This window comes from Capra hircus, chromosome 13 (genome assembly GCF_001704415.2).
Source record: "Capra hircus breed San Clemente chromosome 13, ASM170441v1, whole genome shotgun sequence".
Lineage (NCBI taxonomy): Eukaryota > Metazoa > Chordata > Mammalia > Artiodactyla > Bovidae > Capra > Capra hircus.
The window spans coordinates 20,366,844-20,380,750 of NC_030820.1; the positions used below are offsets into that span (position 1 = coordinate 20,366,844).

General features: G+C 39.5%; 1 protein-coding gene across 1 annotated transcript in view; it reads left to right on the forward strand.

Moving 5' to 3' along the window:
- The window catches only part of MALRD1 (MAM and LDL receptor class A domain containing 1), a 597,692-nt gene that overhangs the window by 383,162 nt on the left and 200,623 nt on the right, over nt 1-13,907 (forward strand). Inside the window, exon 30 of the mRNA XM_005687912.3 lies at nt 9,947-10,075. Within this exon, the coding sequence (XP_005687969.3) occupies nt 9,947-10,075 (129 nt within the window). The remainder of the gene's footprint in view (nt 1-9,946; nt 10,076-13,907) is intronic.

Below are 13,907 nucleotides of genomic sequence, written 5' to 3' on the forward strand. Positions count from 1 at the left end.
TATGATCTTCATTTTCTGAATGCTGAGCTTTAAGCCAACTTTTTCACTCTCCTCTTTCACTTTCATCAAGAGGCTTTTTAGCTCCTCTTCACTTTCTGCCATAAGGGTGGTGTCATCTGCATATCTGAGGTGACTGATAGGTCTCCCAGCAATCTTGATTCCAGCTTGTGTTTCTTCCAGTCCAGTGTTTCTCATGATGTACTCTGCATAGAAGTTAAATAAGCAGGGTGACAATATACAGCCTTGACGTACACCTTTTCCTATTTGGAACCAGTCTGTTCCATGTCCAGTTCTAACTGTTGCTTCCTGACCTGCATACAGATTTCTCAAGAGGCAGGTCAGGTGGTCTGGTATTCCCATCTCTTTCAGAATTTTCCACAGCTGATTGTGATCCACACAGTCAAAGGCTTTGGCATAGTCAATAAAGCAGAACTAGAGGTATTTCTGCAACTCTCTTCCTTTTTCCATGATCCAGCAGATGTTGGCAATTTGATCTCTGGTTCCTCTGCCTTTTCTAAAACCAGCTTGAACATCAGGGTGTTCACGGTTCACGTATTGCTGAAGCCTGGCTTGGAGAATTTTGAGCATTACTTTACTAGCATGTGAGATGAGTGCAATTGTGTGGTAGTTTGAGCCTCCTTTGGCGTTACCTTTCTTTGGGATTGGAATGAAAACTGAACTTTTCCAGTCCTGTGGCCACTGCTGAGTTTTCCAAATTTGCTGGCATATTGAGTGTAGCACTTTCACAGCATCATCTTTCAGGATTTGAAATAGCTCAACTGGAATTCCATCACCTCCACTAGCTTTGTTCGTAGTGATGCTTTCTAAGGCCCACTTGACTTCACATTCCAGGATGTCTGGCTCTAGGTGAGTGATCACACCATAGATTGGACAAAATCCAAGTAATGTTAAATGAGGAGAGTGATTTGGAAAATATTGCTTTCTGGGACTTTCTTGAGATTATTTTTAGAATTTGTGATACATTAGAAGTTTTAAAATATTAAATTCATGTTGAAAATTAGACTATAGAAAAATTAGCAGAATTGTGTCATAGTATGTGTTTCTCATTCACTTCAAGTATCTAAAAATATCCTTAAAAAGCACTTATTAATACTTAAATTTAATTAATTATTTTATTTTAAGTTAATATTTGATGTAAATAATTTAAATATTATTTTAGTAATTAATACTGAATGTTAAAAAAGAAAATCTATCACTTCCAGAACCAAAGAGGGGATTCAACTACAGGTTATAGATGAAAAGTAACTTCCCAGTGGCTTAAAGGACTTGGGGGCATGAACATAGAATATGGTATCTGGAGACTGAAAGTTTTAATCCTGTATAAGAATAGGAGAGCTAGACTTGTACAATTTGCATCAAGCCTGGTCCTTTCCAGAGAAATCCCAGAAATTTGTTGTCTGCCCAAGGACTTAGAAAAGGTTAAAGAGAAACAGAACAGGATCTACCAGCATGAAACCAAAACCCTAAAACTCATGCCATAGCACATATAGAATAGTACAAGCTTTAAGAATAACTCTAAAGCAACACATTAGTATTAAAATTTCTAGAACTTTAAAACTGCAAGGACAGTCATGAAGCCACTGTACATTTATGCTGTTGGGAAGCCATGTTATTGGGATCATAATACAGAAAAAGAAAAGCATAATATAGGCAGGATATTAAATAAGATAATTAACTTTAACTTCCAGAAATGATTATAATTAAAAATAAATATCAGTGAAAAATTTAAACAGATGAGAAGCACAACTGATGGATAAATTGTCAAAAAGAAATGTGAGCTTATTCACCAGAACATGGTGCAAAAAGGTAAAGAGGCATTGAGGATAGAGTACACGAATTCAACACTTCTAATGGCAATTCCAGAAATAGAAACAGAGACCACTTGAAGAGATAAAATTGATCATTTTCTGTAATTGAAAAATATCATGATCCTCAAGCTATCATAGCATAGAAACAATCACACCCTAATAGCAGAGGGTGACCCAGCACCCAGATTTTGGTTTCCAACAGCATTCTCCAATAAAAGGAACCAGGGCTGCTTACAGAAATGACTGACAGCTGATTCTAGGACTGAGTCAAGAAGTATACAAGATAAGCCTGAAGCAACTTATGGTGTTAGAACAGACGGCAGTGTGCAAAAAAAAAAAAAATTTAAGTCTACATGAATAGGAATATGTCAAAGGGACACAGGAGCCAAACGAAAGAGCTCTCCTTGGACAAAGCTGGACTAATTTGAGCAATAAAATGAACTAGCATTGGTGGTAGTTTAGTCACTAAGTCGTGTCCGACTCTTGCGACTCCATGGACTGTAGCCCGCCAGGCTCCTCTGTCCATGGGGTTTTCCAGGCAAGAATACTGGAGTGGCTTGCCATTTCCTTCTCCAGGAGATCTTCCCAACCCAGGAATCGAAACCGGGTCTCCCGCATTGCAGGCAGATTCTTTACCAACTGGGCTATGAGGGAAGCCCAAACTATCATTGTATTATGGTAAATAATACAAATTGTAAAATAAATGTCCTTGAGTCTATGTTGATATAATTTACTAAATAATATTTAAATGGGAGAGAAACGAACAATCTTCTATATGTAAGAACTCTAAATTTATGTAGATTCTCTGCCCGCAAGGAGGGACATATAGATCTTCACTATGTGGTCTACACATAGTGACTTCCTTCCAAAAAATATTATATGGAAAGGGGTAGGAAAAAAATTAAAGTGGAGAAACATGACAAGAACTACATTAGCCAGGTAGACAAGGTCAGCATGACCAGTGACAAGTCAAGTAACAGTATGTACCTTGGTCATGATGTGATGAAGATAACACTTCTATATTATTCCTCCTTTACATCCTTCAGTTCAGTTCAGTTCAGTCGCTCAGTCGTGTCCAACTCTTTTGAAACCTCATGAATCGAAGCACTCCAGGCCTCCCTGTCCATCACCATCTCCTGGAGTTCACTCAGATTCATGTCCTTCGAGTCAGTGATGCCATCCAGCCATCTCATCCTCTGTCGTCCCCTTCTCCTCGTGCCCCCAATCCCTCCCAGCATCAGAGTCTTTTCCAATGAGCCAACTCTTTGCATGAGGTGGCCAAAGTACTTGAGTTTCAGCTTTAGCATCATTCCTTCCAAAGAAATCCCAGGGTTGATCTCCTTCAGAATGGACTGGTTGGATCCTTAATCCCATCTAAATTATAAGGGCAGGGGTCAGGAATCAGAGTCCAATAGAAACCCTACAAAATACTTGACCAGTAATGTCTAAATTGTAAAAGTTATCAGAAACAAGGAGAATCTGAGAAACTGTCCCAGTGAAGAGGAGCCTAAGGAGACATGACCTTACCAACTGAATAATATGGTTTTCAATAATGGGTCTGGCCATTATCAACACATTTTTATGTACTTGATGTGGTAATATTCTGCATGAAGAAAAAAAGGTGTTTAAAAATATCTGCCCGTGTAAATTTTACTGTCTGAAATCCCAGAGCATGCTGAATATCATCACTTGAAAGAGATGATAAAATGAGTGTGTGCCCACAAATAGAACCTGTAGAATGATTATGTCAAGTTCTGTGTAATGAATCCTGTGTGCAAAGCTATTTTACTCCAAATACAAATTTATATGGGCAAGGATTTCTTTACTGTCAATTCTCTTACAAAAAAGAATGATGCCACTTTTCAAGTGATGTCACTTTAAGTGGGGACAGTGTATTCAGATCCACAGTGGATTAGTCCTATATATTTCCCATGTTTTTTGTTGGATTAAATATTCACTTCTTATGGCTACATCATTTTGCAGATCTTTTCTTCTTTGTAGGACTTTTCCATTTATCATGGTTTACTTTTAGGTCTTTAGGGCCCTGTCAGTCAGTCTTTACTTTTTTAAACTAAAATAAATATTTCATCTGTTTCATATATTGTTTTCTGCCAGCCAGGGTATCTTCAACTTGCTCCCATGAGCACCAATGCTCTTTCCATTCTCATTCTCATTCACTACAGCATATGTGAGATTATCTCTCATTTCATTATCTGTTGACCGGGTGAATAGGTACTGCATTTGTCATTTTGACTAAATGAAGAAACTGAATGGTTAAAGATAGACAAGACATGCTCAAGAAAATAATGCACCTCTTCTATTTACCATGGTGACTTTCCTAACACCAGTCTGACTGACCATACTCTTAAAGAGGATCTACATTTCTTAGAATTGCAGTCTCTTTTTATTTTTAATTTGTGCAACCCATATACCATAGATTAACCCCACCGTAGAGCTGTCAGAACTTACACAGGACAGGGTAAAACAGACTCTTAAAGGGCACAAACAGAACCTGGTGTGCACCAGGACCCAGGAGAAAGTAGCAGTGACCCCACAACTTGTCCGTGAGTGTCCAGCAGTCTCTGGTGGAGGCGTGGGTCGACGGTGGCCTGCTGCATGGTAGGGGGCACTGAGGTGCCCATTATTTTCATTACCTCCTGTTGTGGCCTCAGGTCAAACAACAGGGAGAGAACACAGCCCTGCCCATCAACAGAAAATCGGATTAAAGATTTACTGAGCATGGCCCCGCCCATCAGAACAAGATCCAGTTTCCCCCTCAGTCAGCCTGTTAGGAAGCTTCCAAAGCCTCTTATCCTAATCCATCAGAGGGCAGACAGAATGAAAACCACAATCACAGAAAACTAACCAAACTGATCCCATGGACCACAGCCTTGTCTAACTCAATGAAACTATGAGCCATGCTGTGTAGGGCCACACAAGATGGACGGGTAATGGTGGAGAATTCTGAAAAAATGTGGTCCACTGGAGAAGGGAATGGCAAACCACTTCAGATTCTTGCCCTGAGAACCCCATGAACAGTATGGAAAGGCAAAAAGATAAGACACTGAAAGATGAACTCTCTAGGTCAGTAGGTGCCCGATATGCTACTGGAGATCAGCAGAGAAATAACTCCAGAAAGAATGAAGAGTTGGAGCAACTCAAAAACAACACCCAGTTGTGGATGTGACTGGTGATGGAAGTCAAGTCCAATGCTGTAAAGAACAATATTGCATAGGAACCAGGAATGTTAGGTCCATGAATCAAGGCAAACTGGAAGTGGTCAAACATGAGATGGCAAGAGTGAACATCAACATTTTAGGAATCAGTGACCTAAAATGGACTAGAATGGGTGAATTTAACTCAGATGACCATTATATCTACTACTGTGGGCAAGACTCCCTTAGAAGAAATGGAGTAACCATCATAGCCAACAAAACAATCTGAAATGTAGTACTTGGATGCAATCTCAAAAATGAGAGAATGATCTCTATTCATTTCCAACATAAATCATTCAACATCACAGTAATCCAAGTCTATGCCCTGACCAGTAATGCTGAAGAAGCTGAAGTTGAACAGTTCTATGAAGACCTACAAGACCTCCTAGAACTAAAACCCAAAAAAGGTGTCCTTTTCATTATGTGGTGTGGTGTGATTTAGTCGCTCAGTCGTGTCTGACTCTTGCGACCCCAGGGACCGTAGCCTGCCAGGCTCCTCTGTCCATGAGATTCTCCAGGCAGGAATACTGGAGTAGGTTGCCATTTCCTTCTCCAGGGGATCATCCTGACACAGGAATTGAACCCAGGTCTCTGGCATTGCAGGTAGATTCTTTACTTACTGAACTGTGAGGGAAGCCCTTTGATTACAGGGGACTGGAATGCAAAAGTAGGAAGTCAAGTGATACCTGGAATAACAGGTAAATTTTTCCCTGGAGTACAAAATGAAGCAGGTCAAAGGCTAACAGAATTTTGCCAAGAGAACACATTGATCATAGCAAATACCCTTTTCCAACAACACAAGAGAAGACTCTACACATGAACATAACCAGATGGTCAACACCAATATCAGACTGATTATATTCTTTGCAGCCAAAGATGGAGAAGCTCTATACAGTCAGCAAAAACAAAACCAGGAGCTGACTGTGGCTCAGATCATGAACTCCTATTGCCAAAATCAGACTTAAGAAAGTAGGGAAAACCACTAGACCATTCAGGTATGACCTAAATCAAATCCCTTACGATTATTCAGTAGAAGTGAGAAATAGATTCAAGGGATTAGATCTGACAGAGTGCCTGAAGAACTATGGACAGAGGTTTGTGACACTGTACAAGAAGCAGTGATCAAGACCATCCCCAAGAAAAAGAAATGCAAAAAGGCAAAATGGTTATCTGAGGAGGCCTTACAAATAACTGAGAAAAGAAGAGAAGCTAAAGGCAAAGGAGAAAAGGAAATATATACCCATTTGAGTGCAGAGTTCCAAAGAATAGCAAGGAGAGATAAGAAAGCCTTCCTCAGTGATCAGTGCAAAGAAATAGAGGGAAGTGAATCGGAAAGATGAGAGATCTCTTCAAGAAAATTAGAAATACGAAGGGAATATTTCATGCAAAGATGGGCACAATAAAGGACAGAAATGGAATGGACCTAACAGAAGCAGAAGATATTAAGAAGAGGTGGCAAGAATACACAGAAGAACTATACAAAAAAGATCTTCATGACCCAGATAACCACGAGAGTATGATCACTCACCTAGAGCCAGATATCCTGGAATGCGAAGTCAAGTGGGCCTTAGGAAGCATCACTACGAACAAAGCTAGTGGAGGTGATGGAATTCCAGTTGAGCTATTTCAAATCCTGAAAGATGATGCTGTGAAAGTGCTACACTCAATATGCCAGCAAATTTGGAAAACTCAGCTGTGCTGACAGGACTGGAAAAGGTCAGTTTTCATTCCAATACCAAAGAAAAGCAATGCCAAAGAATGTTCAAACTACCACACAATTGCACTCATCTCACACACTAGCAAAGTAATGCTCAAAATTATCCAAGCCAGGCTTCAACAGTACATGAACCATGAAATTCCAGGTGTTCAAGCTGGATTTAGAAAAGACAGAGGAACCAGATATCAAATTGCAAACATCCATTGGATCATCGAAAAAGCAAGAGAGTTGCAGAAATACCTCTAGTTCTGCTTTATTGACTATGTCAAAGCCTTTGACTGTGTGGATCACAACAAACTGTGGAAAAGTCTTCAAGAGTTGGGAATACCAGACCACCTCACCTGCCTCCTGAGAAATCTGTATGCAGGTCAAGAAGCAACAGTTAGAACTGTACATGGAACAACAGGCTGGTCATAAACCTGGAAAGGAGGATTTTAAGGCTGTATATTGTCACCCTGCTTATTTAACTTATATGAAGAGTACATCATGAGAAATGCTGGGCTGGAGGAAGCACAAATTGGAATCGAGATTGCCAGGAGAAATATCAATAACCTCAGATATGCAGATGACACCACCCTTATGGCAGAAAGTGAAGAAGAACTAAAGAGTGTCTTGATGAAAGCAAAAGAGGAGAGTGAAAAAGTTGGCTTACAACTCAACATTCAGAAAGCCAAGATCATGGCATTTGGTCCCATCACTTCATGGCAAATAGACGAGGAAACGATGGAAACTGAGAGACTTTATTTCCTGGACTGCAAAATCACTGCAGATGGTGAATGCAGCTATGGAATTAAAAGATGCTTGCTCCTTGAAAGAAAAGCTAAGATCAACCTAGACAGCATATTAAAAAGCAGAGACATTCCTTTGCCAACAAAGATCTGTCTAGTCAAGGCTATGGTTTTTCCAGCAGTCAGATGTGGATGTGAGAGTTGGACCATAAAGAAAGCTGAGTGTTGAAGAATTGATGCTTTTGAACTGTGATGTTGGAGAAGACTCTTGAGAGTTTCTTGAACTGGAAGGAGATCCAATCATTCAATCCTAAAGGAAATCAGTCCTGAATATTCATTGGAAGGACTCATGCTGAAGCTGAAACTCCAGTATTTTGGCCACCTGATTCAAAGAACTGACTCATTGGAAAAGACCCTGATGCTGAGAAAGACTGAAGATGGGAGGAGAAGGGGACAACAGGGGATGAGATGGCTGGATGGACTCTATGGACATGAGTTTGAGTAGGCTCCGGGAGCTGGTCATGGACAAGGAACCCTGTCATCCTGCAGTCCATGGAGTCGCAAAGAGGCAGACATGACTTAGTGACTGAACTATACCATAGGTTCTCTGGTCTATGCCAAATTTACTATAATTATACTATAATTCACTATGCTATGATTTTTCTCTCTTTTTTTTTTTCTATTCTATATTGTTAAGGAAATAAGCCTCATTTAGAGATGGAGTCTCTCTTGATCATTTTTTTAAAACTAAAGAACCAATTATTTAGATTATAAATTAAAACACATTTCCTCTGTGGAGTAATTATACAACTCCACAGGCTATGGCATAGAAAAATAAAATAATCTCTAGTGCATAGACTTGCATACTGAACAGTGTCTGCATACCTCTCTGGGTTAATAGTAAGTTCTCACCAATGTTAATTAAAATTATGTGGCAAAGATTCTAAATCACTCAAAGAACATAACCTTTAATTCTTCATTTTACTGATATCCACATCTAAATATTGGCTATTCTTTTAGATTTCCTCTCTTCAATCTTATATTTAGACTCCATTTTGCTGGTAAATTGTTTCTGGAAATTATTCAGGTTTTAACTGTTGTATTATGGAAATGACTCAAAGACTATGGAAATGCACTTTTATGAAATCTGCAGAGATTTACTATTTTTCTTCATGAAAATACTGCCTATTTTTGAGTGACTTACTGCCACCACGGTCACACTGGTTCAAACCCATAGTAATCTCTGTAACAAAGGAATTGTTGAGGTTTATTTAATTTGCTGAATTTGATAACAATAGTTTTAGGCCTTTAATGTATATAATTTTGAAGCTATAAAGTATTATCATTAGACTTTGTGTCAGTTGAAATTGTATGCAAACATGTGAATTGCTTGGAAAATTCTGTCGATTTGCTTTTTAAATTTTATTTTTCATATGTTTTTGGCTGAGCTGGGTCTTTGTGGCTGCCTGAGCTTTCTCTTGTTGCAGAGAGCCAGCTTCTCACTGTGTTGGCCTCTCTTGTTTCCAAGCACAGGCTCTATAGAGTATGGACTCAGTATCTGTGGCACACAGACTTAGTTGTTCCATGTTATGTGGGATCTTCCCCAGACCAGGGATCAAACCCATGTCCCTTGCATTTTCCAGCAAATTTTTAATCATTGGACCACCAGGGAAGTCCATCAATCTGCTTTTCTAAGTCACCTTTAGATGATACTATTATGCCTTCAATTATTATAACTAACATTTATAAAGCACAAATTGTATATTGAGTGCTGTATTAGGCCCCAAAAATCCTGTGTCAAAAGAGCTTGGAGTCTGTAAGGACAAAGAGATGTGTAAACAGCTCTTATACAAGGTGGTAAGCATTTAATATAGAAATAAAAGTGCTCTTAGGCAGCATGAAATAGGGAGTGTCCAACCTGAGGCACGGATGGCAAAGGGAAGGTAAGACCAGAGTAGAGAAAAAAGTTGTTTCCTTGGGTCTTAAGATTGAACAGACCACCAGGACCAAAAGAGGGAATGACCAGTACAGGCAAAGGAAGAAATATTTATGAGGACATGGCAAAACAAAGAGCAAGTGTCATCTCAGTGAAGCCCTCAGTCCTAGGATAGAGTTTAGCTGCAGGTGTTTCAGAGAAGAGTTGCCCCTGGAAAACTAAGCTGGAACCAAAAATCAAAAGATTTTAATGCCTTGACTGGGAGTTTGGGTTTATGTAATAAACAGTGGTCAGATCTTGATTGCTTAAAATGTATTTTCAAAGTGCAGTTTCTGTTACTTGCTGAACAGTTCCAGATGTGACTGAGAGATGGGGAGTCATCTAAAGTCTATCTTGGGCAATGATTCAAATCTTGAACTTATCTAATACTGTGGGATCTATAAAACAACTAAAGGGAGCATTGAAGTATAATGAAACTATTACCAAATGATGTTTGTGACTGTTATTTTGTTTTTCTCCAGTGGGAGAGACTTCTGAGATTTGCCCAGAGGCCACTGATTTTTTGTGCCACAACAAGAAGTGTATTGCATCCCACCTTGTCTGTGACTATAAACCAGACTGCTCTGATGGGTCTGATGAAGCTCACTGTGGTAAGTGTGTTTGCCTGTTCTAATGCTGCCAGTTCAGCACAGAGTTTCACTTTATTAGTAGAGTAACTTATTGACGTTGGTGAGTGAAAAGAAATGTTCTTTTCATGCACTAGAGTAGACTTAGAATAGCCAAACGATTTTTCCAACTTCTCTCTGAAGATGTTTAAGTAGAAGCCCTACCATCCTTTTCATCCCCATACTAAAAACTGCAGCAAATCTATAGCAAATCGTGTGACAAAAATTTCCCATTATGTCATTGTACAGAACTGTGTGCAGAGTCAGAATTCAAATTGTCAGAAATTGAACTAGCAGTCTACATTTCTTCATCAATTCTCATTACTGTTTTCACTCCTCCCTCCACCCAATGGCTGATTTTATACATGAGGCAAAAAATGAGCACCTTGAATAAATACTAGTTTAATGATTAATTTTATTAATTACATTGCAGTGGAAAAAGAATACATGAGCCACATTTTTTAAAATTCAAACTTTAATTCAAATGATTTTTAAAGTCATGTATAAAGCCAAGTAGGTAATTTTAAAACATGAGCACATACTTAAATCCAAAGAATTTTTTTCATATATCTTACTGATTAGAATTCATATGGCACACAGGCTGCCTGTTACAATTAGCATTTGCTGTGTAACAAAGTACCCTAAGAGTTAGTGGTCCAAACAACTTTCATTTGGTTTGCAGTTTTGTGGGTCTGTAACTTAGGAAGGAATCAGTGAGGCAGTTTGTCTCAGATCCACATGGCTCGAACTGGGACATCTGGACCTGGAGGAGCACTTCCAAGATGGTGGTATCTCTTATTTATTTGGCACGTGTGTGCTCTTTGGCTTCTCTGTATGGATCAGCATGTAATCAACCTCTAGGGCAATTGGTATGGCTTGGACTATCACAGGTTAGTCAGACATCTTTCATGGGGTTGGCCTTTACCATATATTGACTGAAAAAAATGAATGCTTAACATGAAAGTTGAGAATTATGTTTTCTTTGGAGAACTCTGGTGACTCAGATGGTAAAGAATCTGCCTGCAATGCGAGAGACCAGGGTTCTATCCCTGGGTCAGAAAGATCCCCTGGAGAAGGAAATGGCAACCCTCTCTGGTATTCTTGATTGGAGAATCCCATGGACGGAGGAGCCTGGCGGGCTACAGTCCATAGGGCCACACAGAGTTGAACACAACTGGGTGACTAACACCACCACTACTACTATTACTACTAAATGCTACTACTGCTACTACTGCTTGGAGGACTCAAGCCTACAAGACAGCCTCTCAGACAGCTCTGAGGGAGTGTTCCCAAGAGGTCCAGAAAGAGCCAGATTATATAGAAATTTTGCAACAAAGACCAGGTAGCCCAGACATCAAAAGATTGCTGTTAATTAAAGAAAACCAGATATCTTAAGGAACTTAGTGCTTCTCTGTGTATGGGAAGATGCAAGATGGGCTCACTGAAATCATTCTTTTGGTATCCATCTCAGCTATCTAGATGGATTTTTCCATCGTTTTTCCCATCCTGAGTCCCCGCAGGCTACACTGTTACGGTGGCTGCAGTGCCTGAAGGCTTGATGGCAGGCATCCTGCTGTTTCTACCCTGAGTTCCCTCAGGGCTCACTATGCGGGAGGGGGTAGTGGCTGATATTACAACATCCTTTGTTTACTGACATGGCAGGCAACATTTTTCATTCACACATGTGAATGTTCCAAGAGCAAGCATTCCAAGAGTCTGTGGGAAAATAGCAAGTGTATTTATGATTTCACCTTAGAAGTTTCAGAATGTCCCTCCTGACTCTTCCTAATGGTCATGCAGATAACAAAGACTAGATTCAAAGGGAGGAAGAGCATAGACTCCACTTCTCAGTGGGAAAACATCACACATGCACCTGGAAGGAGTAATACTCAAGCCGTGGTTAAGTGTTTTTTATTTTTAGCTCAGTATTGTTTTCAGGATGGTAGAGTGACAATGCTTCTGCAGTGTTCATTTCTCCTTTTTACATCCATCATTTTTTTTTAATTGTGGTAAAAATATATGTGCAATGAAATGTACTATTCTTGCCTTTTGATGTTACGGTTCAGGGACAGTAAGTATATTTGCATTGTTGTGCAGCCAACATCACCACCTATAATCAGAACTTTTTTATCTTGAAAAACTAAAACTCTATGTGAATTAAGCAATAGCCCTTCCTTTTCCCTAACTTTCAGCCCCCAACCACCACCCGTCTAATTTTTTCTATTCATTTGATGACTCTAGGTACCTCATATAAGTGGAATCACAGGATTGTCCTTTTGTGACTGGCTTATTTTAGTTAGCATATTATTGTTAACATTCACCCCATCTTTTCATTTTAAAGTAAGGATTCAGTTCAGTTCAGTTCAGTTGCTCAGTCATGTCCGACTCTTTGCTACCCCATGAATTGCAGCACGCCAGGCCTCCCTGTCCATCACCATCTCCTGGAGTTCACTCAGACTCACGTCCATCGAGTCCGTGATGCCATCCAGCCATCTCATCCTAGGTCATCCCCTTCTCCTCCTGCCCCCAATCCCTCCAAGCATCAGAGTCTTTTCCAATGAGTCAACTCTTCGCATGAGGTGGCCAAAGTACTGGAGTTTCAGCTTTAGCATCATTCCTTCCAAAGAAATCCCAGGGCTGATTTCCTTCAGAATGGACTGGTTGGATCTCCTTGCAGTCCAAGGGACTCTCAAGAGTCTTCTCCAACACCACAGCTCAAAAGCATCAATTCCTTGGTGCTCAGCCTTCTTCATAGTCCAACTCTCACGTCCATACATGACCTCTGGAAAAACCATAGCCTTGACTAGACGGACCTTTGTTGGCAAAGTAATGTCTCTGCTTTTGAATATGCTAACTAGGTTGGTCATAACTTTTCTTCCAAGGAGTAAGTGTCTTTTAATTTCATGGCTGCAGTCACCATCTGCAGTGATTTTGGAGCCCAAAAAAATAAAGTCTGCCACTGTTTCCACTGTTTCCCCATCTGCTTCAAAAAAGTGTAAATAGTTGGTACTTTTTAGAACTGTACTGCTAATACTACAATATATAATCTTAATTTTATACAATATTGTTTCCTCTATAATGTATATTTTTCTCCAGTGAAATTTATAATATATTAACTAATAGTTCCTAGCATTATTTTTAACTTCTTTTACGTGAATCAAATATATATATAATATATATACACATATGTATATTTTACATTGACTGTAAGGAATTTATTTCAATGGAGTTCTTAAACAGTGCTCTGAAACATTCTGAAGTTGCCATTTTCCCCACAAGATATGACAAGTAGAGTAAATCACCAGTAAAAACACTAAAAACTTGCCAAAGTTTAAGCAGGTTCTAAAGGAAAAATAATAAAAATATGGTGATAGTGATATACATAATCCAATGTGACAAGAGGGACAGCTGTTACATGCATATAGAAAATTTATTACAGATAGTAAATTATCTTTCTCTCATGTAAACATATACATATATTGAAAATGTTTATATAAAAATTAAACTCTTCCATTTATTCCTATTCCTAAATTGGACTAGGACTGGCCTTCTAAACACTTCAGTTCAGTTCAGTTTTTCAGTCGTGTCCGACTCTTTGTGACCCCATGGACTGCAGCACGCCAGGCCTCCCTGTCCGTCACCAACTCCCGGAGTTTTACTCAAACTCATGTCCATTGAGTTGGTGATGCCATCCAACCATCTCATCCTCTGTCATTCCCTTTTCCTCCTGCTTTCAGTCTTTTCCAGCATCAGGGTCTTTTCCAATGAGTCAGTTCTTCACTTCAGATGGCCAAAGTATTGGAGTTTCAGCTTCAAC